Below are 24933 nucleotides of genomic sequence, written 5' to 3'. Positions count from 1 at the left end.
TTCATGTCACTACCATTTAATAATATGCGATGACTGATCTGCAGTTGGTGGAATTTGGGGATCTGGAACTTGCAGATCCAGAGGACCCACTTATAATCAAACTTTGGATCTTAAAAATTTTTCCTCAGAGTTCCCCCATGTACTAATTATTATAAAAAATTTAAATGGACTCATTAGCTTCAACACTATTTCTAAACTACTATCATTCAGTATGATTTGGAGTCTTTAAATGTTGAAAAGAGACATAAAAGGTAATTTGTGAATGCAATACATGTAAAAGTCGACAATCTTCAATCCTTAGTTCACAAGTTTATTATGAAAAAATGCTGCAACACCCTCCTGCAGCAATGTCTTACAGAAAAAAAACCTGCTCTTTTCAAAATAACTCACTATGATGGACAAATACATGGGACATGGTGTAGGAGTGAAGGAAGAATGTGGGTGAAACAGTTCAGACAAAACAATCATACAATTAAACAGTTTTCCCTAAAAAAACCAAAGACAGTTTCCGAAAACAAATAAGAAAAATCGGTCTTGGTACTTATTTAAAATGTTCATTAAGCTTCAATGATAATTTGCTATTCTTATCTACAGTCATGCTGGGAAGCTACAGCTAAATGGAAAGTTAATTGTATTCACGAGGTGTTAAATGTCTACATCTGAATATTTGCAGTCTCTCAGAGAAAGCAAAAGTAACTACAAGTAGAGCTATGCCAGAAACTGGTTTCTTGACCAACAATGTTGCTTCAACATGCAATGAACTGGTTCATTCTAAAGTGGTCACAGTCGCTGACAGACAAGAGGCTTTGTACTTCAATATGGCACATCTTTTGGTCCATGTGAAAACAGGTTTCAATGTAAAATGTTTTCTGACATTTTGGAGTTACTGTTCCTCTTCCCATATCTTTTAGGTCAACACATGGTTCATGGCGATACTGTACAAGTGTAAAATTTCATTACAGGAAGTAGTCTGGAGTACGACGAGTGACATGTGGTTCACCTCTGCGTGGTGCGGGATCAAACTGCAAACTGGAAAACACAGTACATTTTTAATCAAGGTTTCTCTGGTGTGCAACAATGCTCTTAAATACTTTTCATTAACCTGATACCCTTACAGCAGTGACTATTTTATACGCTTTATTCTTCTGCTCTAGATATAGAAATCTGGTATTTCCACAATATATTCCGTATCTGTCAGTGCTAACTTTTACTATATTTGACCAAGAACTTGCTTTTAGATTGGGGTGAGCAAAGTACCTTTTTGTGGCTCCAATGTGTCAAAATAACTGCTCCCAAATGTCTCGAAGTACTCTCTATGATGTGTGAGAGACTTTTTTGCCCCACATACCCTGGCAATTTTAGGTCAAGGAGACAACTTTAAAAGCAACTGGGATATGAACAAGAAGTGGATCATTTCCTATGTTAAAAAAAAAAAGCCCAGGGGCCCAAATAATGGGGGAAATGCCCCACACATCCCTGATGGGCAGGGATGGGGGAGGTGCAGCCCTCAAAGGTTTCATGGTGGGGCCTAGTCTCAGAAGGTTGCTTGTCCTAGTTTTAGATATAAATGCAAAGAGAACCAGAGTGAACTTACTGTACGTTTTCTGTACATTCAAGATGCAGATTCAAAAATTAAATCATGACACAAAAGCTGAGAATAAACAGACTAAGCAGGAAGACATTGGTTTTCTTCATGGGCTAAGAGTAGGTGACAATAATCACCTTTCATTCAAACACAATAAAGAGTCTTCAGGTACCTGAGAGACTAATTCATTTCTTAGAGAATACAGTGAGACCTTTGTATCCCAACTCCCCACAAATACGAAAAAACACAGGACCTCAATTCTCGTTGATTCTAATGCAGCTGTGCGCACATAACACCATCAAGGCCAATGGGGCTTGCCATTTGCAGACAGTCAAATCTGCAGATGGCAAGCCTGTGGATGGCAAGGTCCCACTGTATATATTGTTGCATAGAACAAAAGCAAGCATCTCTTCAAATACAACAAAGAACTGGGGAATTTAACTTTGCTCACCATAAACTGGTCAAAGTGAACAACAGTTTCAATAAAAGCTATTAATAAATCCTGGATTAACTTTCTGCTTCATTAATAAATAGCATCAGCTGCCCAATATGCAATTGTTATATTAACATATAATTTGCAGTATAAACCTAATTTTCTTCTGAGTGCAACTGACATGTAAGCCAAGCCCAGGAGAAAAAAAGCCACCCCTCCATTCCTTCTAATACCATACTGGCATCAGAGGGAGAGAAGAGGCAGTTTCTGCTGGACTTGATCCCCTTCCCCACTGCCATCTCTTTTCCTTGTGTGTCGTGACCTCCAATTGTAAGCCGGAGGATAATGAATGGTCTAATTATGTAAGCTGCTCTGAGAGCATTTCTCTACAGCAGGGTATAAATACAATAAATAAATAAATAATGCTGTGATAAATTATGCAAGCCTCCAATAAGAAACTAAAACATCCAAATGTTTTAGATCACCTCCATAATTGCTAGCTGAGGATGATGGGAGCTATAGCCCTTTTCTATTTACCACATTGGGGAAGGCTAAATTGCACATATTCCCATGCATGGGATTGCAGTCTTAGACTTTTAAGTAGAAATGTGAATGCCTGCAGAACAAGCAGGGAAAAAATTGTTCATGTTTTTCCCGAATAATGCTAAAATAAAATATTCTATAATGAATTTCTTCTTTTTTCATTTTCTTCTTGGTTCCCCCCTCCCTTTTTTTTCTGGGGAAAAATTAAAAAACAAGAAAAATTGACAAAAGGGAAAAATCAATTATGGCATATTTTGTTTTAGCATGATTCAGGAAAAACACGGACAAAAAATGTTTTTTTTTCCTAATTTTTCCAAGGGCCTTCACGTCTCTACTTTTAAGTGACAAAGTGCCTTCAAGCACATTTTCCATTTCAAAAGAAAAAAAATGTTACTCTGCAAGAACAGTTTGCTTACCTGCAACTCTGGTTCTTCGAGTGATCATCTGTGAACTCACACAAACAGGTTAACTGCACCTGCACAGTTCATCATCCAAAACTTTCTACAGCTATCTGCAAGTGTTTTGGCAGTAGCCCCACCCACCTTCTCACATCCCAATAGCTCACTTCCCTCCTAAACTTCCATTTCCCTGGGCAATGAAGCAGCAGCCAAGGAGTTAAAGAGAAGGAGGACACAATGAGTGGAGGATGGGCAGGATTATGTGAATTCCTGGTAAAGGACCATTTTTGGTTTACCACTAGACCCAGAGTACCTCAGAGCCAAAGTGCAAGGCCCAAGTGTCTGCAAGGAACTTTTCATAAGTGTGAGCAACTAACAGTCAATTGTCAACATAGGGAAACAGGATGACAACTTAATGGTCAAAGCCAAGCACCAACCACTGTCATGCACTTGGTGATTACCTGTGCCACAGTGCATAGGCCGAAAGGTAGGACATGGAAGCGGTACTTTTTATGTCCCATTGCAAAACACAGGAATCTCCTATGAGATGGTCTGAAAGAAATTTGAAACTAAGGTTCCTTTAAATTTGGAGTGGCAAACCAATCATTCTCCTGCAGCAGGGAAAGGATGGTGTTGAGTGTGACCATCCTGAATCTCCGGGGCTGGATGTTAAAAATGTGACACAGTCCTTCATCCTTTTTGGAGATGATGAATTAACAGGAGAAGAATCCCCAGTTCAACTGAGAGTGGTATGGGCTCTATGGCTCCTTTTTGGAGCAAGTTGGACATCTCCTCCTTGACTATGAACCCGTTGGTGGAATCTCCCAGAATTATATTATGTATCCTCTCCCACAAAGGTGCTGGGGGTAGCGTGTGTATCAAAAACATGGTAACTACTCTGGAAAAAGTCAACAACACTGCCTAGTAATAAGACATTATTTTGCTAAACTGAGCAGACTTATATCTGGTTGCAGACAAAGTGTTATGAGACCTAGCTGACTGAAGAGGAGCCTGTTTTTGGTGACAGTCAACAAAAGGCCTGTAATCACACCTAGTTCCGAAAGAGAATCTCTGGAACGTTGATCGAGATGTTTGAGTTTGAGATTGTAATCCAAACTTTTTTGCAGATCTTATCTTGTGTATGTGTTTGTCTCTCATCAGTCACTGAACTGAGTAGACCCTTCATCGAATGGCAAGTCTTCTATAGTAATTCTTGCTTGTTGGAACTTGGGACAAGCCTGAGAATCTTAATCAAGCATTGTGGTGGAGGGCTAGGGGCTTTCTGCTGCAATCAGCTACATGATAAATTTGTTGAGAGACCAAGTGATGTGCTTTAGCCTGGAGCATTGCTGTAACTCATCTGTCTTCTTCAGTAAGTCACTCAAGGAAGGGTACCAGCTTTTCCCACAAAAACTGTTGGTAAGCTCCCATACAAGCACTGTAACTCACTATGCAAAATATGAGGGCTGATGTTGAATAAAACGTGCACCTTGTGGTGTCTAACTTTTTCCCTTCCTTGTCAGCTGGGATGGAGTGCAGATTCTGTGGTGCCTTAGCTTCTGGTATATCCACAATTATTGAATACAGTTTGGGATGTTGTGCTGACCCAGTCTCCACCATCTTGTACCATGATTCTATCTTTTTAGGTGTAGTTGGGTTTGAAGAGGGAGTTACCCATGATTTCTTTGCAATCGGCAAGAGGTATAGTAAACACAGAAGAGAAGTAGGGGATGGACCTTGGTTGTGACACTGCTGGTAGGTAGGGTCTGAAATTTCGGGTTTCAACTGCTGAACCTGCAAATGTAGTGACTGGACCATATATAACACCTGGTGCACAAAAGTGTATGTTGACAGTTGGAGTCTTGGGGCATGCTCCACCACAACATCTGTTGGAGACACTTCAAAATTGTAGACATTTTTGAAGATTCTGAAGTATCATGCGAATCCAAAGGGTTTGGGACTGAATGTGACCTAAGCAGAAGAGCCTTGGATGAAGTTGAAGGATCAGCCTGATTCACAGAAGAATGCTGCTTAACACATGATGGTGAAAGCCCGAGACACAATAATGTCACCATGTTGAGGGGGTACTGTATCTGTAGAAAGAGTCACTGAAAGAGAATGAGAACGAAGTGGAGGGGACTATACTGAATGAAGAAGAACATAGGTAATACTCAGCCTCCAATTCTAGGACATCTATAGTGAGATAAACCGTAGCCAGGAGATAAAGACAGGTCAACAGTGTCCTCAGGAACCTACCCAGTGTCAATGATGCACGAGTTCAGTTATGGCGGTGACTTGTGGTGGAGTAAGTCACCATTTCAAGTAATGCTGTCGGGGTTGATGCAGCCCAAGGCCTGGTTCCAGGCTATCCATACCAACAAAACCAATGTTGTCAGTAACAACAGCAGTCATAGTAAAGGGACCAAACTTTGTAATTGAAGCTGAGGCCGTAAGTTCTGCATGGCTGTATTGGTAGCTCTGAGATCTTTCTCCCATAGGAGAACTTTCAAACATGAAGCATGATTACAATGGGCCTGTGGACTAAAGACCTGGCAATGGGAACAGGGACCAGCGTTATTCTCTGAGACAAAGGAGGCACTTAAGCAAGCCCATTTTTCTCTGGTATTTTATCTCAGCTGGAGGCACAATGTTTAAAGTATGCGGCCATAAAATAGTAAGAATATCAGCAAGGCAGGAGTACAACCAGAAGGGAAAGCAAGAGGATAATCTGTAGTCAAAGCCAAGAAGGCAGTCCAACCAAATGTCAATGCAAAAGGCAAAAGTCTGAAACCAAGTCCAAATCCAAGTCCAAATAAGTCCAAATCCAGTCAGTCAAGATGAAAAATTTTCAGAATTTTTATGCTGCTACTGTGGTGGACAAAAAGGAATTGAGTTTCAGGAAGAAGCATGCTATCAGGGTGCTCAGGCAGGGCTACCACCAAAACAAATAATAGCTCTAGAAGAGTCTGAGTGCAGTTAACCCATTTTTGTGGGTCACAGAGATCACAAAGAAGAAAGATTCCTTTTGAAATATATAATCAGACCAATTTTAGTAATGTCTTACCAGCTCTAAAAGACAGCTATTTTTGTGAAGAGCATTCTAGTCCGTCTTATAAAGTACTATTATGCTTCTTATGAGAAAGATCATTAAACACTTACAATGAGTATTTTAGAGTATCATCAAGTTCCATGATTGCAGCTTGGTTACCACAACGGTAACAATAATTTGGAGCACTGAAAATTGTTACTACATTCCGATCATGACACCAGTTGTATCCCTGGAAAAAAGAACACCTATATGTCAGACTAACACAAAACTCTTGGTAAAAAAGTTTACTTACTATAATGCGGGGGTGGTGAAAATGTGGCCCCTAAGGCAGTCTTTTGTGTTCCTTGACCCCTTCAGATTTCTGAGACCATTCTTTTACTGTTCCCCTCCAAAAGATGAATTACCCTTTCCTGCATGCTTTGACACATGGGAATTTACCTTTTGAACAGGTTCAGGCACACCTGTATTGTCAACTAACATTTTTAAATAGTCATTTTAGGGGTCTGGAATTTTGGAAAAAAATGCCTCTCAGATCAACTGTAGTACATATAACATCAACTTTAGATAAACCAATCAATCATCTAAATAGTATTTTGCCATCCATGTAATAAATGGCAACACACAGAACTGCCTTACATCAGATAGTTATCACTGGCCATTTAACTCACTACTACAAACTGAGGCCCTGTAAAGACGGGCAGGAAGGGCCAGCGACATACCACCCCTTCCTCCACCGGATTGTTGCTGCAGCAACCGCATAGGTGCGGCAACAATCAGTTCCTTTCTGCGCTGCTGCCAAAGGGCCAAGAGTGCCCTGGAGCAGCACAGTGACATCTCTTGTGCACCGCACCATTTGGAAGCAGTGCACAAGGCACATCATTGGTGCATGTGCTATGTGAACACGCGTGCGCCAAAATGGCGCCCGGAGAGAGCAGAGCATATGGATGCTCCGCTCTCCTGAGCCCTAATTTCAGGCCCAGGATGGCGCTTTTTGCCTGTCTGTATCGGGCCTGAGTCTTTGCTACCTAAAATGCTTGGAACCAGATGTATTTTGATTTTTTTCAGATTTTGGAAAATTTGCATATACCTAATGAGCTATCTTAAAGATGGGACCCAAGTCTAATCATGAAATTCATTTATATTTCATATACACCTTAAACCAATAGCCTGAAAGTAATTTTATACACAATATTTTAAATAATTTTGTTCATGAAACAAAGTTTGTGTATACTGAACCATCAGAAAGCAAAGGTATCACTATCTCAGCTACCCATGAAAAAAGTTTTAGATTTTGGATCATTTCAGGTATCAGAATTCATGACAAGGGAGGCTTAACCTGTACCTACCTCTGGGGTAGAAGTATTGTAGCACTCTGCATGTAGTTCTGAAACATCACTCCACCACTAGGTAGGGCATATGGGAATTGCAATCCAACAATGTCTGAAAACCCACAAGTCTCCTGTCCCAATCTATTTTAACACAGCTGCTCTCTACGATTTCAGCCAGAGGCCTTGCCAACTATTTCACACCAATTATTGCATCCCGGATCATTTTAATTAGACAGACTGAAAGCTGAACCTAGGATATTCTATGTATGGTATTTCCTAATGAGCTATAGCTTTTTCTTAACATTGATCACTTAGATGCTGAATGCACAGGCAGGATACGATGGACCAACCCTGTCGTATCCTACCCACAGATCCATCTCGTTCCTGCCCCAACACCTAGCTGATTTGATATGGCGATGGGCAGGTGCTCAGATGCCCATCTGCTGCAGCGTCATGGAGCTGCTGCCGCCGCTGCCACCTCCTCCTCCATTCTACCTGCAGGACCCCAACATGGCCCATAAAAGTGGAAAGGGGGCCCATACCTTCACCCATGTGACCAGGCACCCCCTTTTGAAATCACAAACCATGACTGGGGCCTGCGGGTAAAATGGCAGTTGCAAGTAAGGGAGGCATGCAGTCATCCAGTCTACCAGCTGTCACAATGGAGTTTCTGGGAAACTCTGTTGCAAACAGACAGTTTTTTAAGATGGCAAAAATGATTGGTTACATGGATTCAAGGCTACATCTGCCAGGATGGTATCTGATCTACCTATCTCTGGCCTGGGATTATTGGCCTGCATCATCTAAACAGGATGATGCCAGGCCAGGGAACATGAGCCTTTTCGCCCATATGTACAGCTCCTAAGCTAGTGATATGAAGGCAACACACATACACACAACTTCATTTGTAGTGCTATAAAGATGAAGAATGAAAAATATTCTGCTCAATAAAAGATTGTAATATAAAAATGTAGGGCAAGTGTATTAAGATTTTCTTTACAAATGGGATATTTCAAAAATCAGAACTCAATTAACTGTGGCATCTTTCCCCCAACAATACAGGGTGGAGGTGGACTGAAAACATCAGTGTTCCCTGCAGACAGGAAAGTTATTTCTCTTTACCTCTGTCCTGATTTTTTTTTTAAAAAAAAAAACGTGTTTTATCTTATCTTGTGGCACTGGGAACGTATAAGTAACAATACTGCAGTAATGAGCCAAGAAAGAATACAGGATAAGTTATCTGTGCCATCCACAGGCCATACATAATTAACTTTAAAAATCATTTGTAATAATTGTATTTTGAAGCTATCCCATAACTATAATGTAGTGCCCACTCCAAATTTTACAGATACATTAGTGCTAAAAAGTGTTTAGTTATGTACGGCCATTTTTCTTCCAGGTTCAGGCAATGCCATAACACACTTACCTCCATTACCAGCTGATGAGCTCTTGAAACCAAAGTAAGGCCATTAGCATGGTTGAAAGTTTCTGAAATATCCTGCCCAAAAGTGTAACCAGCTCCACGAGGTGAAATGCCCCAACCACCACGATCATCAGGGTCTGACCACAGTAAATCACACATTGGACCCTAGGAAAAATTTCAGCATTACTATTTAGCCTTGAGCTGTTGAGAATAGCTACATTTGAAAGGAACCACTAAATGGCACCTAAGACCAATTTGTACCTTACCCTTTTTTTGAAGGCATGCAATCCAACTACACTTTTATATACTGCTGATATTAAACTCAGGTGGTTGGGGGAGCTTCTATCTAACACTACTCATGAAAATGGGAAAACCAGCAAAGTCTACACTTTATGGTAGAGTACAGAAACCTTAACTTTTCAGATATTTCTAAGCCCCGATTCCCATTTGCTAGTACCATTACAGACAATGCTCAGGGATGATAATAGTTATAATCCGCAAACATCTGCCTTTCGGGTATTGTTAGCATTCCCATTCCATATCTATTCTTCAAACCAACACCTCACTTCAGTAATGAACAGATTTCCTTGTGCAAACTATCTGATACTAACATATTCCTTTTCCTCTCTTCACAGGTGATCAGGCTGGGTAGAGTAAACAGAAATGGCTGGTACTTTCTTCTTGTCAGAAGCACAGAACAAACTGAAAGCTAGCTAAATCTCAGTAGTTTGAATTATGGCTGTTTACATGTGAGCCTAAATCTTTCTTCCTGAAGCTAATATCAATACAAAGAATCTAAGTTCCAAAACACAGCCGAAATAATCCAGTTTGAGACTGATTTAACTGCCCTGGCTCAGTGCTAGGGAATCCTAGGAATTGTAGTTTATTGTAACACCAGAGCTCTGGCAGTAAAGACTAAATGTCTCACAAAACTACAGTTCCCAAAATTCCCTAGCAATGAGTCAGGGGAGTTAAAGACGTCTCAAACAGGGTTATTACTGCAGTGTGTTCTGGACCCAAATTCTCCTAAATACCCTAAAGGCAGCAGATTCTGCCTGATCTTGGAAACTAACCAGGTTCAACCCTGGTTAGTACTTAGATGGGAGACCACCAACAAATACCAGGTGGTATAGGCTACATTTCAGGAGAAGGAACTGGCAAAACCATTTCTGAGTATGTCTTACCTAAGAAAACCCTATGAAATTCACGAGATCACAACAAGCTCACTGGCAACTTTAAGTCACGTACACAAGCTCACCTATTACAGTCGGCCCTAGGCATCTGCAGAAGATCCATTCCAGATTCCCCGGTGAACAACAAACTCTGTGGATGCTCAAGTTCAATTTTCCTCAATAGTGGCATGGCCATGTGGCCACATCACCATTGGGGACAATGAAACTTGGCCACTCCAGCTGTCCAAAGCTCACCTTGCCGCTCTCACTGTGGCGGGTGGCAGGGAGCTGCCTCCTCTTCCTCCCCCTCCTCCTCTTGCTACCTCCTCTTCCTACCACTGCTGCGTCCTCTTCCTACTCCTCCCCGTTGCCACCTCCTCATCCTCCTGTTGCTGCTGCATCCTTCTCTTCCTCTTCCCGCCACCGCCTCCTCTTCCTCCCACCATCTTGCCCCCTCCTCCTCATCTTCCTCTTCCCTCTGCTGCCTATTCCTCCGCCACCCCTCACAGGCTTGCCATCTGTGGATGCTGGGACCTGCAGATGGCAAGTCCACAAATACCGAGGGCCTACTGTACTCCACAGAGTAGTACCCAAGACATGTTACATCTAATTTACTTATTGTTAAGGTGGGAATTAGCTACCAAATGTGTAATTTGTAATCAGTTAATAAATTTCTGTTTTTGACTGAGAGCCAGGTAAAGAGTGCCCCTGTCCCTCTTCCTGGTTTTACTGTATAATAAGTAAATGGATAGACAGACAAAGCAAAAGTAAGAAGTAGCATGAAAACATCAGAAGGCTCTAGGCTCACTAGTAATTTGTAAAAAGACCATTAGATATTAATTCTGACCCAGAAACTATATATTAATTCAACACAGATGCCAACACAAAAACAGCAAAGAGATGTATTAAGATACCTCATGTGGGACTTCTTGCAGACGATCAAGTGCTCTGATATGATCCAGTGTATCTATAGAAGGAGAGAGGCCACCATGTAGACAGAAAATCTGCAAGAAAGTACAACTATTAGAACAGCTGGTTATAAATTAGCCTTATAGGTGTAAAAACAATGGACAATGTGGCACCAGAACATCAACTATGGCCTTCTGCTACTGTTGGTAGAAAAGTCATTATTTTCAACATACCTGCCCATCCACCAAGGCAGTTAGAGGAAGATAGTCAAAAAGGTCAGTGAAGTATTTCCAGACGTTAGCATTTCCATATTTCCTTAAACACTCATCATAGAAGCCATATACTTGTGTGATCTGCCTGCTTTCATGGTTTCCTCGAAGGATAGTGATGCGTTCACGATAACGGACCTACAAAGTAAAACACCTGGTGTAACTTAACTAAGTATCTATCATGTAACAATTAAATTCACTGAAGAGACCTATTATTATTTCTATTAACGTGTTTCAGCCTTTCTTCAGTATAATCAAACTAGAAAGGTAAGGTAAAGGTATTCCCTGTTGACAAGGTTGTCAAGTCACGTCCGTCCTTAAGGGACGGGGCTCATCTTATTAAGCCATCAACTGCCTACCTGCTTGACCTGCTTATTGGTATTTGGTTTGAAATGACATTTTAAACTTGAGGGTGGGTGGGTTTTTAGGTTATACGGTTTTTATTATATTAATCATTATTTGGTATTTTAATGTTGTAAGCCGCCTCAATCCAATTGGAGAGGCGGGATATAAATACATTTTGTTGTTGTTGTTGTTATTATTATTATTAGCTGAAGAGCCAGCCTTGTCAACTATTCTGTGATCATGTGGCCAGCATGATTGCACAGAATGCTGTTTACCTTCCCATCCATTTATCTACTTGCATTTGCATGCTTTCGAACTACTAGGTTGGCAGAAGCTGGGACTAGTGATGGGAGCTCACCCCAGCATGTAGCATCTGGACTTTGAACTGCCAACCTTCCAATCAATAGAGTCAGCGTCTTAACCATTTGAGCCATTGTGTCCCTTTTAATCAAATCTATACTCATGGGGTATTTTGTCGGGGCTATGGCTCTGAAAAACTAGACTAAGAGGTAGACTACTTCGGAACTTCATAGATGTGTTTAATTATATGGCACAGCTGTAACATTTTAATAGGAAAAATTCCAAAGTTAAAGACTGGTAAATGTTGCCTCATCAACTGATTGCCTTGAACTATCTCCTCTACCCCTGCAGATGGATACAGATGTGTAAATTTACAGCGCTTTATAAATAAAGGTTAATAATAATAATAACCAAAGATCTAACAATTTCTATTACTATCCTGATGTCTTTTTACATTTGTATTTTCTGTATTTCAGTAGGACTTCCAACTGCAGTGAAGCAGAGTTCTCCATATGAGACACCAAGAAATTATGATGCTCATTAATATCATATTTCTAGATTAATTCAGATTATGCAAACATTGTATTGTATTTTAAAACCCAACAAGATTTTCTTACCTTGAGAGCTACCAGAAGTGTTACAGTTTCAACAGAGTAATATCCCCTGTCAACATAGTCCCCCATAAATAAGTAATTTGTATCTGGTGATTTGCCCCCAATTCTGAAAAGTTCCATGAGATCATGAAATTGTCCATGGACATCTCCACAAACTGTTACAGGACATCGTACTTCTTGTACATTGGATTCTTTTGTCAAGATTTCTTTAGCCTGCAAAATAACAAAAAATGTGGATTCAGATGAGACATTTCAGTTTCCTTAGCATTATCACCCATTTTTTCAAAACATTCTACTTGTGCATGTTTCTCTCTTCAGTGTCTACAAAATGTATTTGATACTAAACATAGAGTGGCAAAAAAACCTTTGAACCCTAACAATTTAACATTTTAGGTTGAAAATAGGTAACAATTCAAAGGAGTTCAAACTTTTTCTCAGCTCAAGAAATTTTAAGAAGAAAGCTGAGTTCACTTCAGTGATAAATACTTCAACTTTCACCAATGTCATAAAATGAAATGCAACGAGAAACTCTCATCCAAGTCTGCAAAAAATCCCGAAGAGTAAAAAAGAAAAGGATCTAAATCCATAACAGAGTTACAAATACCAACTCAGAAACAAAAGCATACTGTATGACAATGGGCTAGTCACTATCACTCAACCTAAGCTATTTAACATAGCCACTGTGCCAAGACAAAAGACTGACTCATGTACATCATATATATCACTCTAAGCTACTTGGAGGAAGAAGAGAATGACATAGACATAGAACACTCAGGTACCTCAGTTACAGAGCTTCCTATCTGAAGTATTTTACCCTACCTTTCCTATTATTTTTATCCTGCCTCTTACAAATTCATAATAGAGCCAAGATGGAAGCTGGATTCAGTAACAGAAAATTTAATTTGAAATCTTACTTTTTATAAGTACAAAATGATATTCAGTCTGATCTTCCCCAAGTACATAAAAGTTTTAGTATGTTTCAGTATGGCCAGCACAAATGAGGCATTGGGTTCAATACTGCCACTAAAGCCAGTATTATGTGTATAATGGGAAATCTAAAAAAACCTTCTGAATTACACTTAACTACTGAGCATGATAAAAAGGGCAACTGCTGCTCTGTACTCTCCACTTCTTCTGTCACAGAAGAAACGTAATTAATTATCCCGAAAGAAAAATAGCCATGCTTGTGTTTTTGTCCCACTTAACTCTGAAAAAGGGAAGAAAGTGCATATTGATTTTAAAACTGTATTAAAATATTTATATCCTCCCTCATATCCAAATATCTCACAGCAAGGTACTAAAATATTAAATGGTGCATACTTACTAAGCCAAAAGACAACACCAAAGCTATTTTGAACAGCTGCAACACAAAATTACTGCATTCTGTTTAGGCTAAGAAAGACAGGTTCTAGTAGTACCTTTTAAAAACAAAGACAATAATTGAAATACACAGAGTTGGGGGGGGGGAATATCAGGGAAGACTAATGATTACATTGGGTTGAATCCAAAGAGTGCATGAACAGCGTTCTGTTCATTCAAACTTCTAATCTAGCCCATTTCCTATCATTTTAGTAAGTGTTAACATGCCAACTCTACCAATTGAAAAGATAATCAAATAATACACAAATCTATGCCGATCTATGGAATATTAAATACGCTAGACGAGAGACAGTTTTCTAAGCTTGGGAGGCAAACTGCTGGGAGCTAAACCATCTATGGCCCGTTACAGATGAGCAAAATGTGGCATGGCAGCAGCGGTACTAGGGTTAGGGAGCGCGTACCACGCAGATGCTCCCTAACCCTAGTACGTAGTGGCGGCATCAAAATGGTGGTGCCATTACGACGTGACAGACACATAGCGTCCGCACATCACATCGCGCTTGTGATATCATGAGTGCGCCTCTCCTCTTCCCTCCTGACTCAGACTTATGTTAACTGGACACCTGCAAGAATCAGTAAGATAGCACACCAGCTCTCCTCAGATTAGTGATAGGATGTGTTCAGAGTGGTATAGTGGTCCACTGAACAATCTCCTCTGATTCTGAAAGCCAAGCATCACAGAGCCTGGTCAGTACTCAGATGGGCAACCACTAGGCAATATCAGATATCTTCAAGTTGAGTTAAAAAGGAATCCTGCCTGCAACCTTGGATAGCTGCTTCCTATCAAAGCTGGCAATAGTGCACTACATGAATCAATGATCTATCAGTACAATGCAGCTTCCCATGATGCTTTATAGATTATAGCAAAGTGACAGCATACAAAAAGCTATGGATGGTTCTTAAGGTCATAGGATTGCCACTACATTTGGTAGTCCTGATGAGAAATCTGTCATTTAGGACAAGAGGCTACTGTTAGAACAGAATCTCATTTAGTGAGAGATCACTTCTCACAAAAATAATGATGATCTTTGAGAGGATCCTTTTTCTCTATGGGGTGACCGGAAAACAAGAAATGATGAGTCTGCAGAGCCCAAAGGCCTCATCCCCCCCCCCCCCTTTACAAGTTGCTTTAGTGAGTTTTTATAGTGTAAGCAGGGGAGCTTCTTATTGGGAAGTTTTGTTGAACATGGCATTTTGTGCCGAATACAAAACCAGGCATCCCAAAAGCCTCAAATTAAAACAAAAATAAAAACAAGGCTTTAACTACTGTGCATAGAGACAGCATTTTATCATGACACTATTAAATACAGTGGGCCATCCACATTTCCTGGGGTTAAGGATGCGAAGATGCAAGACCAGAGAATATATTGCTCTGTCACCAAAAACTCAACCATAAAAGCACTTCTCTTGTTCAAATGAAGTGTACAATTTTCTAATACTCTCTCTCTCTCTCTCTCTCTCTCTATATATATATATATATATATATATATAAAACTTGGATTCACTGGTTTCTGTACAGAATGTCAGAACAGAAACACATCCAGGAGTCACTGTGTTGGTCATATAGCAAAATACAATAACATCTAAATTCCACAAAACAAATCTTTATTGAGCCAACCAAAAATGCACAAAATATACCATGCAAGCTTTCAAAGCTCCACTAATTTTTTTCTTCAGACAAAAGTGTTAAAAACCATGTATGAGAAGAAAAAAATTACAATTTTGGAGTCATGGGCCTATGTTTTGTCAAGATGTTGTTTTTTGTTTTGGTCAAGTACAGTAAAATCCAAAATCCACAAAACAGTGATACTTTTACTCGGCCAACTAAAATGTGCAAAGTACATGATGCAAGCTTTCAAAGCTCCACTGTTAAAAAATCATACGGGAAGAAAAATTACAAAATGACAAACTTCGAAAGCTTGCATCATGTATTTTGTATATTTTGGCTGGCCAAATAAAGGTATCACTATTTTGTGGATTTTGGACGTTATTGTACTTTGCTATATGGCAACAGGGCTATTCCTGAATATTGTTATCAGTTATCCTTGGAAGAATATCAATCCAGGAAGAAACCATTCATCTCTTTAGCCATGCAGACTCTGGCAGAAAAGAATCTTAAAATCCAGGCAATAAAATTTAAACTCCATTAGTAACAGAAAAAGTAACTTCCCTTGAAATCAAGGTTGTAGTGCCCTACAACGAGATCACAAGCAAGAGCTTTTAAGCATTTGCTTCAAAGGCTTAGGACAGCACTGGAAAGCTTCATTAAGCCTTATGTGAAGCTTGGAATAGTATAACTCACTCAATTTCCAAGCAGATTTCCATTAACATCTAATCAATTTTTTTACTTGTAAGGATACCTGGATTGCACTTTATTAATCATAAAAAACACATAAAAAAATAAGACGTAACTCAAAACTAACAGCCAATATAGCATAAACAGTAAAAGCAAACTTAAGATGAGTTCAGCCAAAGAATTCACATGACTTGTGAATACATTTGACATAAGAGCCATACAATTATTTATGACTCAAGATCAACTGGGAATGAACCTAAACAGAGACAGAAAACTGATAACAAACATTATAAATAAATCAACAAGATATAAGAGTGTCAACATTAACTGTCTTCTTCAGTGACCAATACCAGTAATCATTTGTTACATAGTCTTCTTATCAAAGGTCAAATCTGAAACACATCTTAAAAATACTGACAATAAAACCATGCAAAGATGAATACAAGGGTTAAAACTATTCTGATTAAAAATTCATCCAAGTCTAAGCCTTAATATACAGTATCTCCTCACATTCTCTACAGTCACATTCTAATACCAAGACTGAGACTTTTGTTTATATAGGCGCATTACAGACCGCCCTAAAGCGGGTGGTCTGCTGCCGCCGTCATTAGCTACGTTGAGAAGCCCCAGCGGCCAGACCGCGAGGCTTCCCGGCGCAGCTAAAAAGGAGCGCCGAAATGGCGCTCCCTCTGGCCCCTGGAAGTGGCACCACAAGGCGTGAGGTGCGCACTCGCGGCATCACTTCTGCCGCGCCACGTCCGGACGCGGTGCAGCCGAGACCTCAATATGGCGGCCCCCGTGTGGACACGGGCTGCCATTTAGTACACGCTCTGCGCGTCCTAGGAACGGGGCTGGTTAGGAAGGTGAGACCCTTCCTAACCCTAGCACGCCCTTTTCTAACCCTAGGACGCACAGAATGCTTACTAAATGGCCGTGTGTAACGCGCCATAGTTAGCCTTCTGCCATAGCTGCAGTAAACTATGTGTAAACCAATCACCACAATGAATCTTTTTTTAAAAAAAATGAGTCAAGACTAAAATACTGCATTTATGTTTAAAATTGTGATTATATATATTAAACATCAATAGCTAAACATATGTATATGAGTTGTTTAATGTGAAACAATTATTGATCAATGACACAAAACATTGGCAAAGAACATACCACAAACAAAAACAACTGGCTGTAGACTAAAATATTGCCAACCAATCCTTTTGTTACAAAACCTCAGTTACTTGCTATCCTTATATCTAAATAAAAGCATACCGTTAGGGAAGCAATAATCTATACTCCAAGCATTTTTTTTTTACTAGTAAGGAGTATTGCAATGGAAGCAAAAAAGAACAGAATTGGAACTGAGACGAGATTGTTTTATCTATTAACAATTCAGCAAGTAGCATGAACCATATACAGTGGGGCCTCCGCATACGCGGACTTTTTATAAGCGGCTTTGAGCATATGCGCTCAAGCCGCTGGGCGCGCGCGGGGCAGAGCGTCCCATTCAGTTAAATGGGTGCGCGCGCCTGTTGCGCACCGCGCACCTCCGCGCCGCCGTGCATGAGCCCCATTGTTTACAATGGGGCTCGAGCATAGGCAGAAATCGCCATACGCGGCGGGATCCGGAACGGATCCCCCGCGTATGGCGAGGTTCCACTGTATAGATTATATCTAATTTTCTTTACCAGCAGCATTTATGTCAATGCGTGACATCATCTCCATAAAGGTCCATCTGGAAGACCAGATTCAAAGGTTACTTTAATCTCCTTACCTCAGATCACTCCTATTACTTATCTAGACTCACCTCTTAAGTACTTTGCCTTAGATGTCTAACTTTCTTTATACTAAAGGTGACTCCTCCTACACCCATCTGTTATTTGTTGCCTTGACTGATCAATATATGCTGCCTTTATTGAAAGCGATCCCTTCTCTTCATTCTGCGGAATAAAAAATGTTCAAGCACATTCTTGTCTATTACTGGGAAAAGTATTTCTATAAGAATCACCACTATAAAAACAAGACATTGAACTCTTTCTGTATGTGGCTTTTGTTCCTACTCTCCCAACCAACCTGTTTTTCTTGAGAAGACTCCCTTCCTGAACAATGGCATCACCTTCTCCTTCTACAATTTGTCATGGTGAAGTCACATTTCCTGAGTTTACTTCAGTCATCCCTTCTAACATTGGGTCCAGGTGGCAAACACCAGCAGGACCAGAATCAAAGTGGGGCCACTATGAAAGAAGAAGGGGATGTCAACATATTGAGGAAACAGCATGCTTTGCCAAAGTACAAAATAGTAAAACTGGAGGACAGTCCATTCTCCCTTCCCTGCAAGAAAAAAAGAGCCCGATAAAGGCTAAGCATGGTCACTGACCATTAAATGTTGAGTACGAATCGGAAACAAAAAATGGTTGGTGGGTCAGGGGAGAAAAAAAACAAACGGGAAGGCCGGCTGTATCCCTGAATAGAAGCATTTTGGTTAAAAGGTTAGGATATACTGAAACATTTTATTACAAGATCAAATCTTACTTATTAGATAATCTATTTTTACAATCAAGTAGGAATGCTAACAACTTTTTATATACTTAGGAAACATTTCTAATAAACCAGAAAGATGTCATTTCCGAAGTTCTGAAAGCAGAAATTCAGCAGCTAAATCTGTCCCAAGAGGCTTTTCACAATGAAATATAATGGTATCATTACAATTTATTATATTTCTAATATCATTAACAAGCTTTTCTCAATGTTAATACTAAAAACCATCCCAAACAGCAAGGGAGACCAAAAGCTAGATGCACTGTCAAGCCATTTCCTCCAATGAAATCATTTGATTAAAATCTTATATACAACACTACAATACATATACATTTTCTTATGTTTCTACTATACAACACAAATTTTACATCAGTGTTCCGTTCAAAACCTTCCTCATTACAGACACATCTCATAAAATTCTCAGCATCAGGAAAAGGTTGCTAATTAAGTAATGTACAATCAACCAATTAAAACCAAGTAGTCCACATCACAATTTACCAAACTACAGAAAGAGAGATCCCACCTTTATATTAGGATGTTCCTGACAGTAACAGTAACAGCTTGACAGTGGAATACAGTGTTTTAAACAGAGGCTAGATTTCCATCTGTGCTTTGATTGTGAGGTCCTGCATGGCCCTTGTGGCCTCTTCTAACTCTACGATTCTATATCACAGGGGTAGGCAACCGTTTTGAGCCGGGGGCCAGGTTGCTGTCCCTCAGACAACTGGGGGGCCGAAGCCAAAAAATAAATAATTAAATATTTTTTAAAAAATTTAAATAAATAAATCGGGACAAATGTAGGACAACATTTTCAAATGGTGGACACTTTTTTTAAAAAAGTGGTGGACATGCAAAAAAAATTGCTGATTTTTAAAAAAATGTTAATATAAATGCATGTTTCTGAGGCGTCTATAGACAATTGCCCCCTTTGCCCCTGCGTGCGAGAGGCCAAAGGCCCCGGCAGCAATCGGCGGCAGGACTGGGCTGGGTCCGGTCCCAAGGCCTTGCCTGGCCGCATCTGGCCCGCGGGCCACAGGTTGCCTACCCCTGCTATATCACATCACACTGGCATACAGGCCGCCCTCCATATCTGTGGACTTGCCATTCGCAGATTTGAGCATCTGCAGATGGCAAGCCCCGGGGGGGGGGGGGGGGGCGGCAGAGGAGGAGGAGGAAGGCGGTGGTGACAGAGGGGTAAGAGGAGGAGGGAGGAGTGGAAACAGAGGCAGGGAGGAGGAAGGAAAAAAGAAGAGGTGGGAAGAGGAAGCATGGAAGCTACAGCAGCAGGTGAGGAGGAGATAGCGAGGAAGAGGAGGAGGCAGCCCCCTGCTGCAATGAGAGTGGCAAGGCAGGCTTCAGGGAGATGGAATGCAAAGTCCCATTGTCTCCAATGGTGGCGTGACCACATGGCCATACCACCATTGAGGACAATGGGACTTGAGCCTCCACAGATTTTTATATTCACAGGGGGATACAGAAGGGATCCACCGCGGAGACCAAGGGCCCAGTGTAGTTCTAGCTCAGCTTATACTTCCTCAACTTCTCTCTTCTGCTTTCCACATGTTACATACCAGACAACTCTGGAAATTCAAAGATCACATTTGATTGCCATCTTAACAACCAACTTTTCCGCAAGATCAGAAAACTCCAGCTCCTCCATACTAGTGTTACAGGATTCTACAAATTTGCATTTTAAAATACACAAATAAGCAAGGCTGTGGAGTGGGAAGCAATCTGCAGTGGAGCCTGAATTGGCAGAAATGTTCCAACTCTCACTCCAGCTTCAAAATAAAACTGAACAATAATAAATACCTGAGGGCCAGCATAATGTAGCTGTTTGAGCATTGGGCTAAGAACAAGCTCAAGCATAAACAACCACTGGGTGACCTTGGGCAAATCACACTTTCTCAGGAGGATGGCAAACCCCCTCAGAAGAAACTTGCCAAGAAAACCCTTGTTAGGATTGCCTTCGGATCACCATAAGCCAAAAATAACTTGGATGCACCCAACAACAATGTTGCATATTTACTTTCATAGGAATTTAGGAAAGGTTTCTTCTTTAGAAATATTAACCAAATAAATAAATGTTATTTTCTATCAATCTAGCCTGATGATTCATGTGGTGGTGGTTATGCTTTATGCTACCATTTCACCACAGTAAATTTGGTATTACTAATTAATATATGCTTGCCATTTCAGAAAGAATCAGACAGTAGGAAACAGAGGGGTCAAAATCTGAAGACTTGGCTCACTAACTCTAAAGCTCTGCATAGAAGCTACATGAACATAAGATTTGTTGGATACTCCTCACAGAATAAACAGACAGAGTGAAAATCCCAAAAAACAGTGATACCTTTGTTGGGCCAACCAAAATGCACAAAATGCATGTTGCAAACTTTCAAAGCTCCACTGGCTTCTTCATCAGGCGAAGATGTTAAAAATCATAGAGCAGGGAAAACTATGACTTGATGTTAGTCACAAGTCTGCATTCTGAAGATGTTGCAGCTCTCAGTTCAAGTGGGACGTTTTTGGAGGGACATTTATGTGGGTCACCACCCCCTTTCTGGACATGTGGGTACTTCAGGAAAAATGTTTTAAGTTTCATTAGCAAGACAAAAACAACTGCTTCTCTTGAGATCCAAGTTGGCTCAGTCTTTTGTGAAGCAACAAGCCCCTTTGTTAGGTAGAGAGCACGCCATGTTTTTGCAGCAGGAAATATTTTTTGGTGCTGTTTTGGCAAAACATGCCAAATGTCGTCCAAATGTTTAAGAAAAATGTTTTACCTTTGTTGGAGCTAGAAACCCCAAATGATAAAGTCTCTATCAGTTTCCCGTGATGTGACTAAAATGTGGTAGCTAACTTCCAGAAAACGTAACACAACACAACAACAGAGCGAAGAGCAGTAGAGACCACAGGGACAGAAACAAGTCAGTCAAAAGGCAGCAAAAGGTAAAGCAACACACTTAGTATGGTAATTCCACCCTCCCTTTGGTATCATGTAAAACTGTAGGAAAGAAATCTCCCTCACCAAACTTGTACAGACTGAGTGCCTGAATTCCTGCCTCAACTGTCAGTTACTTTCAATATGACTAAAACTAGAATATGGTACAGTTCCCTTCAAGTTTACAAGGGCCCACCCTGCGATGCTACAGACACAACAGAACAGCAAAATACCCATCTCAGCTATGAATGTTCAGAACTTCAGAGCCACACACTGTACACTCATGACAGCGCTAAACAGCCAGACAGTCCTCCATCATTTACAAAGAAAACAAGTGTACAAAGAACACCATGGAGCGCTTCCTAGTTTTATAACAACTTCCCCCAAACTCCTTGACATTTGCAATCAAATAAACTGTGCACAGGCTAAAACTCTGAACTCCTGTGCTGGAGACAACTTTAAGCAGAATGCAATTCTAACAAGTCTGTGAAAACTGAGAGTACACCAGCGATGGCCAGAAATCAAGGACGTTAAGTGAAAGAAATTAGACAGCTTAGTCCCTTAATGTTTTATGTGGCTTAATGACTTCAATAACACTATTTATTTATTTATGCTATGCTATGCTATGCTATGCCCTGGGTGTTGAGCAATGCTCTTAGAGCATCTCAGAAATTGCCCTGAGCAAGGCACACTCTCTTCTCAGCCTCAGAGGATAGCAACAGCAAGCCCCTCTGAAGAAACTTGACCAGGACCCCCCTGGAAAGAGCTACCCAGAACCCGCCATAGAAGGTGTGAGGAAAGGCTGCCACTCCCTTCCCCCAAATCCAGTATTTAACTGCATTTCATTTAGAGATCCAGAAAGGCCCTGTTCTGCCCCCTTTTCACGCATGGCTTTCTGAGGTGGAGGAATTCCGCCAGGGCTCCTTCAGGCATTAGTGATGCCAGACATGTAACTGCAGTCCCAAAAAGCCTCTTTCAGAGCTCCAACTCCCAGAATCCCATAGCTTTGAGCCAGGGCAGTTAAAGCGGTGCCAAACCGGGTTATTTCTGCAGTGCGGATGCAGCCAAAGAGCTCTGACACCGGATCATTGCTGCGGTGTGCCCTGGCCCAGAGGAATGTCAACCCATGCTGCTTCGTGCCGGGCAGAATGGAGGGCCCGCTGCCCAGAGGAGAGCGGCTGCATATCCCCGCCCACAGCATCCAAGGGACTCACTCCCTAGTCCTGCGCCTCTGGCTTTCTCTTTCCCTTCCCTGACACATCGCCCGCAACAGGCAAGCCCTTGAGGCAGGCCACTAGCTCCACGGAAATGGCCCTGGCTTCAGCCCGCCTCTCCCTCCCTCTCTCCCTCCCTCGTCTGACTGGCTTCCCTGGGTGTCTTTTCAGAGGAAGGCGCCATTTTAGGAGGCGGGCGATGCGGCAGGGGCCGCGGGGGAGAGGCAGCCAAGAGCCCCACCCCGAAACCCACCCTCCTTAGCCCTGCTCAAAATGGAGGACCCAAGAGCAAAGCTAAAGCGCGCAGGCAAATGGAGGACCTTTTGGGGCCTCCTCCTGGGCGGATAAGAAAGGCCAAAGGCGCTCCTGGAAAGAATGCTCAAAGTGGAGGACCTTTGGGGCTCCTCCTGGGCGGGAGGCTGACATGGAGGAGGCGTCCGGGGAAAGTAGGGCGCCTGGTCGCCCTGCCAAGGCGGGGAAGTGCCCGCACCTGCCTCTGGAGGAGCCGCGTCCTCCTTTCCCAGGGCCGGCCCTACATCCCAGCCTCCTCTCCAGCAGGAATTCCCAACCTCTTCCCTTCCTGAGCAGTTCGCATTTCTAGCAGTGTCCAAAGAGCCGCCCTCCATTTTGGGAGGACCAAAGATCTACAGAGAGAGACTGATATTTCCAGGGAGTGGGATTTTGTCTAGGGGTCCTCCATTTCGAGGCTCACCCAGAAGCAGGGAACTGGCCTCCCCATCCAGAGCAGGGCTGAGGAGCAGGGCTTTGGATCCCTGTCGGGGCTCGTGGCTGTTGTTACCGCCCAGGAGGAAGGCCCCCAAAGGCCCTCCTCCATTTGGAGCAGGACCAAGGCGCATGGCCAGCAGAGGGGGCTGGGGCTGTCCCTTTGGCGGCGTCCTCCATGCGAAGGCACTGGGTCCCCTGGGGCTCCCCTGCCGCCTACCTTCTCGCAGAGGCTCTTGACTTGCCCCTCGGAGAGCTGCTTGCACTCGTTCAGCTGCTCCACCCACTGGTCCAGCTCCTTCGTGAAGACCTTCTCCTCCATCCTCGCCTTCGCCGGCGCCCACCGGCCCACCCCCGCCTCTCCTCCTCCTCCTCCTCAGCAGGGATGAGACCGGCTGCCCTCGCCCGGAGGAAGAGGAAGAAGGCCCGGCGGAGGGAGGCAGGGAATGGCGGCGGCACCCGTCCTCCGGGAACCAAGAAAGAGGAAGGAAGGAAGGAAGGAAGGGGCGCCGTGTAATGGCCGCCGCCGCGCCCTGACGTCACTGACTCCCCACCTTCCTCCTTCTGCGCCTGCGCCGACTCACTCACTCAGTGTTCCGGGAGAGTGTGCGCATGCGCGGGGGCTCCTCCTCCTCCTCCTCCTCCTAGTAACCAGAGGGCGGGGCCTCCCTGAGAGCAGAGCTGCACTGGGAAGTTATTCCACTTCTTCTTTTTATCCCGCTTCGGCTCCGTGATGCGGAGGGATTCTGGGGATGGTAGTTTGCTGTGGCACCTCTGCTAATGTCTTGGTGCCTTTGGCTCTAGGATCCCTTTGTCTGAAATCAATAGCAATAGTGTGTCCCAAGAAGAGCCACCAAAATAGGGAGTCATGCCTTATGAGGAAAGACTTATGGAACTGGGTGTGTTTAGCCTGGAGAAGAGACAGTTAAGAGGTGATATGATAGCCCTGTTTAAATACTTGAAGGGATGTCATACTGAGGAGGGAGCAAGCTTATTTTCTGCTGCTCCAGAGAATAGGACCCAAACAATGGGTGCAAGCTCCAGAAAAAGAGATTCCATCTCAACATTAGGAGGAACTTCCTGACAGTCAGGGCTGTTTGACACTGGAACACACTCCATCGGAGATTTTGGTGGAGTCTCCTTCCTTGGAGGTGTTTAAACAAAGTCTGGATGCTTTGATTGGGAGTTCCTGCATGGCAGAATGGGGTTGGACTGGATGGCCCCTGTGGTCTCTTCCAACTCTATGATTCTATAATTCCAATAACAGCTTCGCTTATACAGTATACTGCTTCATACCACCTAAGCAGTCTCTAAGTGGTTTACAACAATAAGCTAATTGCCTCCAACAAGCTGGGTACTCATCTTAGTGACCTCAGAAGGATTCAAGGCCAAGTGGACCCTGAGCCCCTGGCTAGGATTGAACTCACAACCTTATAGTTTGTGAGTGAGTGGCTGCAGTACAGGGACATAACCATTGCG

At 42.3% G+C, this 24933-nt stretch overlaps 1 protein-coding gene across 3 annotated transcripts; it reads right to left on the bottom strand.

Moving 5' to 3' along the window:
* Positions 1-294: 294 nt before the first annotated feature.
* On the bottom strand, positions 295-23982 carry PPP2CA (protein phosphatase 2 catalytic subunit alpha). Of its 3 annotated transcripts, XM_089530192.1 has the most exons (9): positions 23675-23744; positions 18112-18272; positions 17846-17978; positions 12372-12581; positions 11074-11247; positions 10846-10935; positions 8763-8924; positions 6119-6237; positions 295-1029 (listed from the first exon to the last, which is right to left on the bottom strand). In XM_089530192.1, exons 4-9 carry the CDS (start codon positions 12486-12488, stop codon positions 957-959), a joined length of 735 nt encoding a protein of 244 aa, XP_089386318.1. In that variant the 5' UTR covers positions 12489-12581; positions 17846-17978; positions 18112-18272; positions 23675-23744; the 3' UTR covers positions 295-956. The 3 variants fall into 3 exon arrangements, with proteins under 3 accessions (XP_089386318.1, XP_089386326.1, XP_089386307.1); XM_089530200.1 differs by lacking the exon at positions 18112-18272 and having other exon boundaries at positions 23675-23743; XM_089530181.1 differs by lacking the exons at positions 17846-17978; positions 18112-18272 and having other exon boundaries at positions 23675-23982.
* Between the last annotated feature and the right edge of the window lie 951 nt (positions 23983-24933).

The sequence above is a fragment of the Sceloporus occidentalis genome, unplaced genomic scaffold (assembly GCF_023333645.1).
Source record: "Sceloporus occidentalis isolate IW3139 unplaced genomic scaffold, rSceOcc1.0.p SCAF_1, whole genome shotgun sequence".
Taxonomy (NCBI): Eukaryota; Metazoa; Chordata; class Lepidosauria; order Squamata; family Phrynosomatidae; genus Sceloporus; species Sceloporus occidentalis.
Note: the sequence above shows the minus strand (reverse complement) of the source record. Positions and strands in the feature narration are given on the sequence as shown.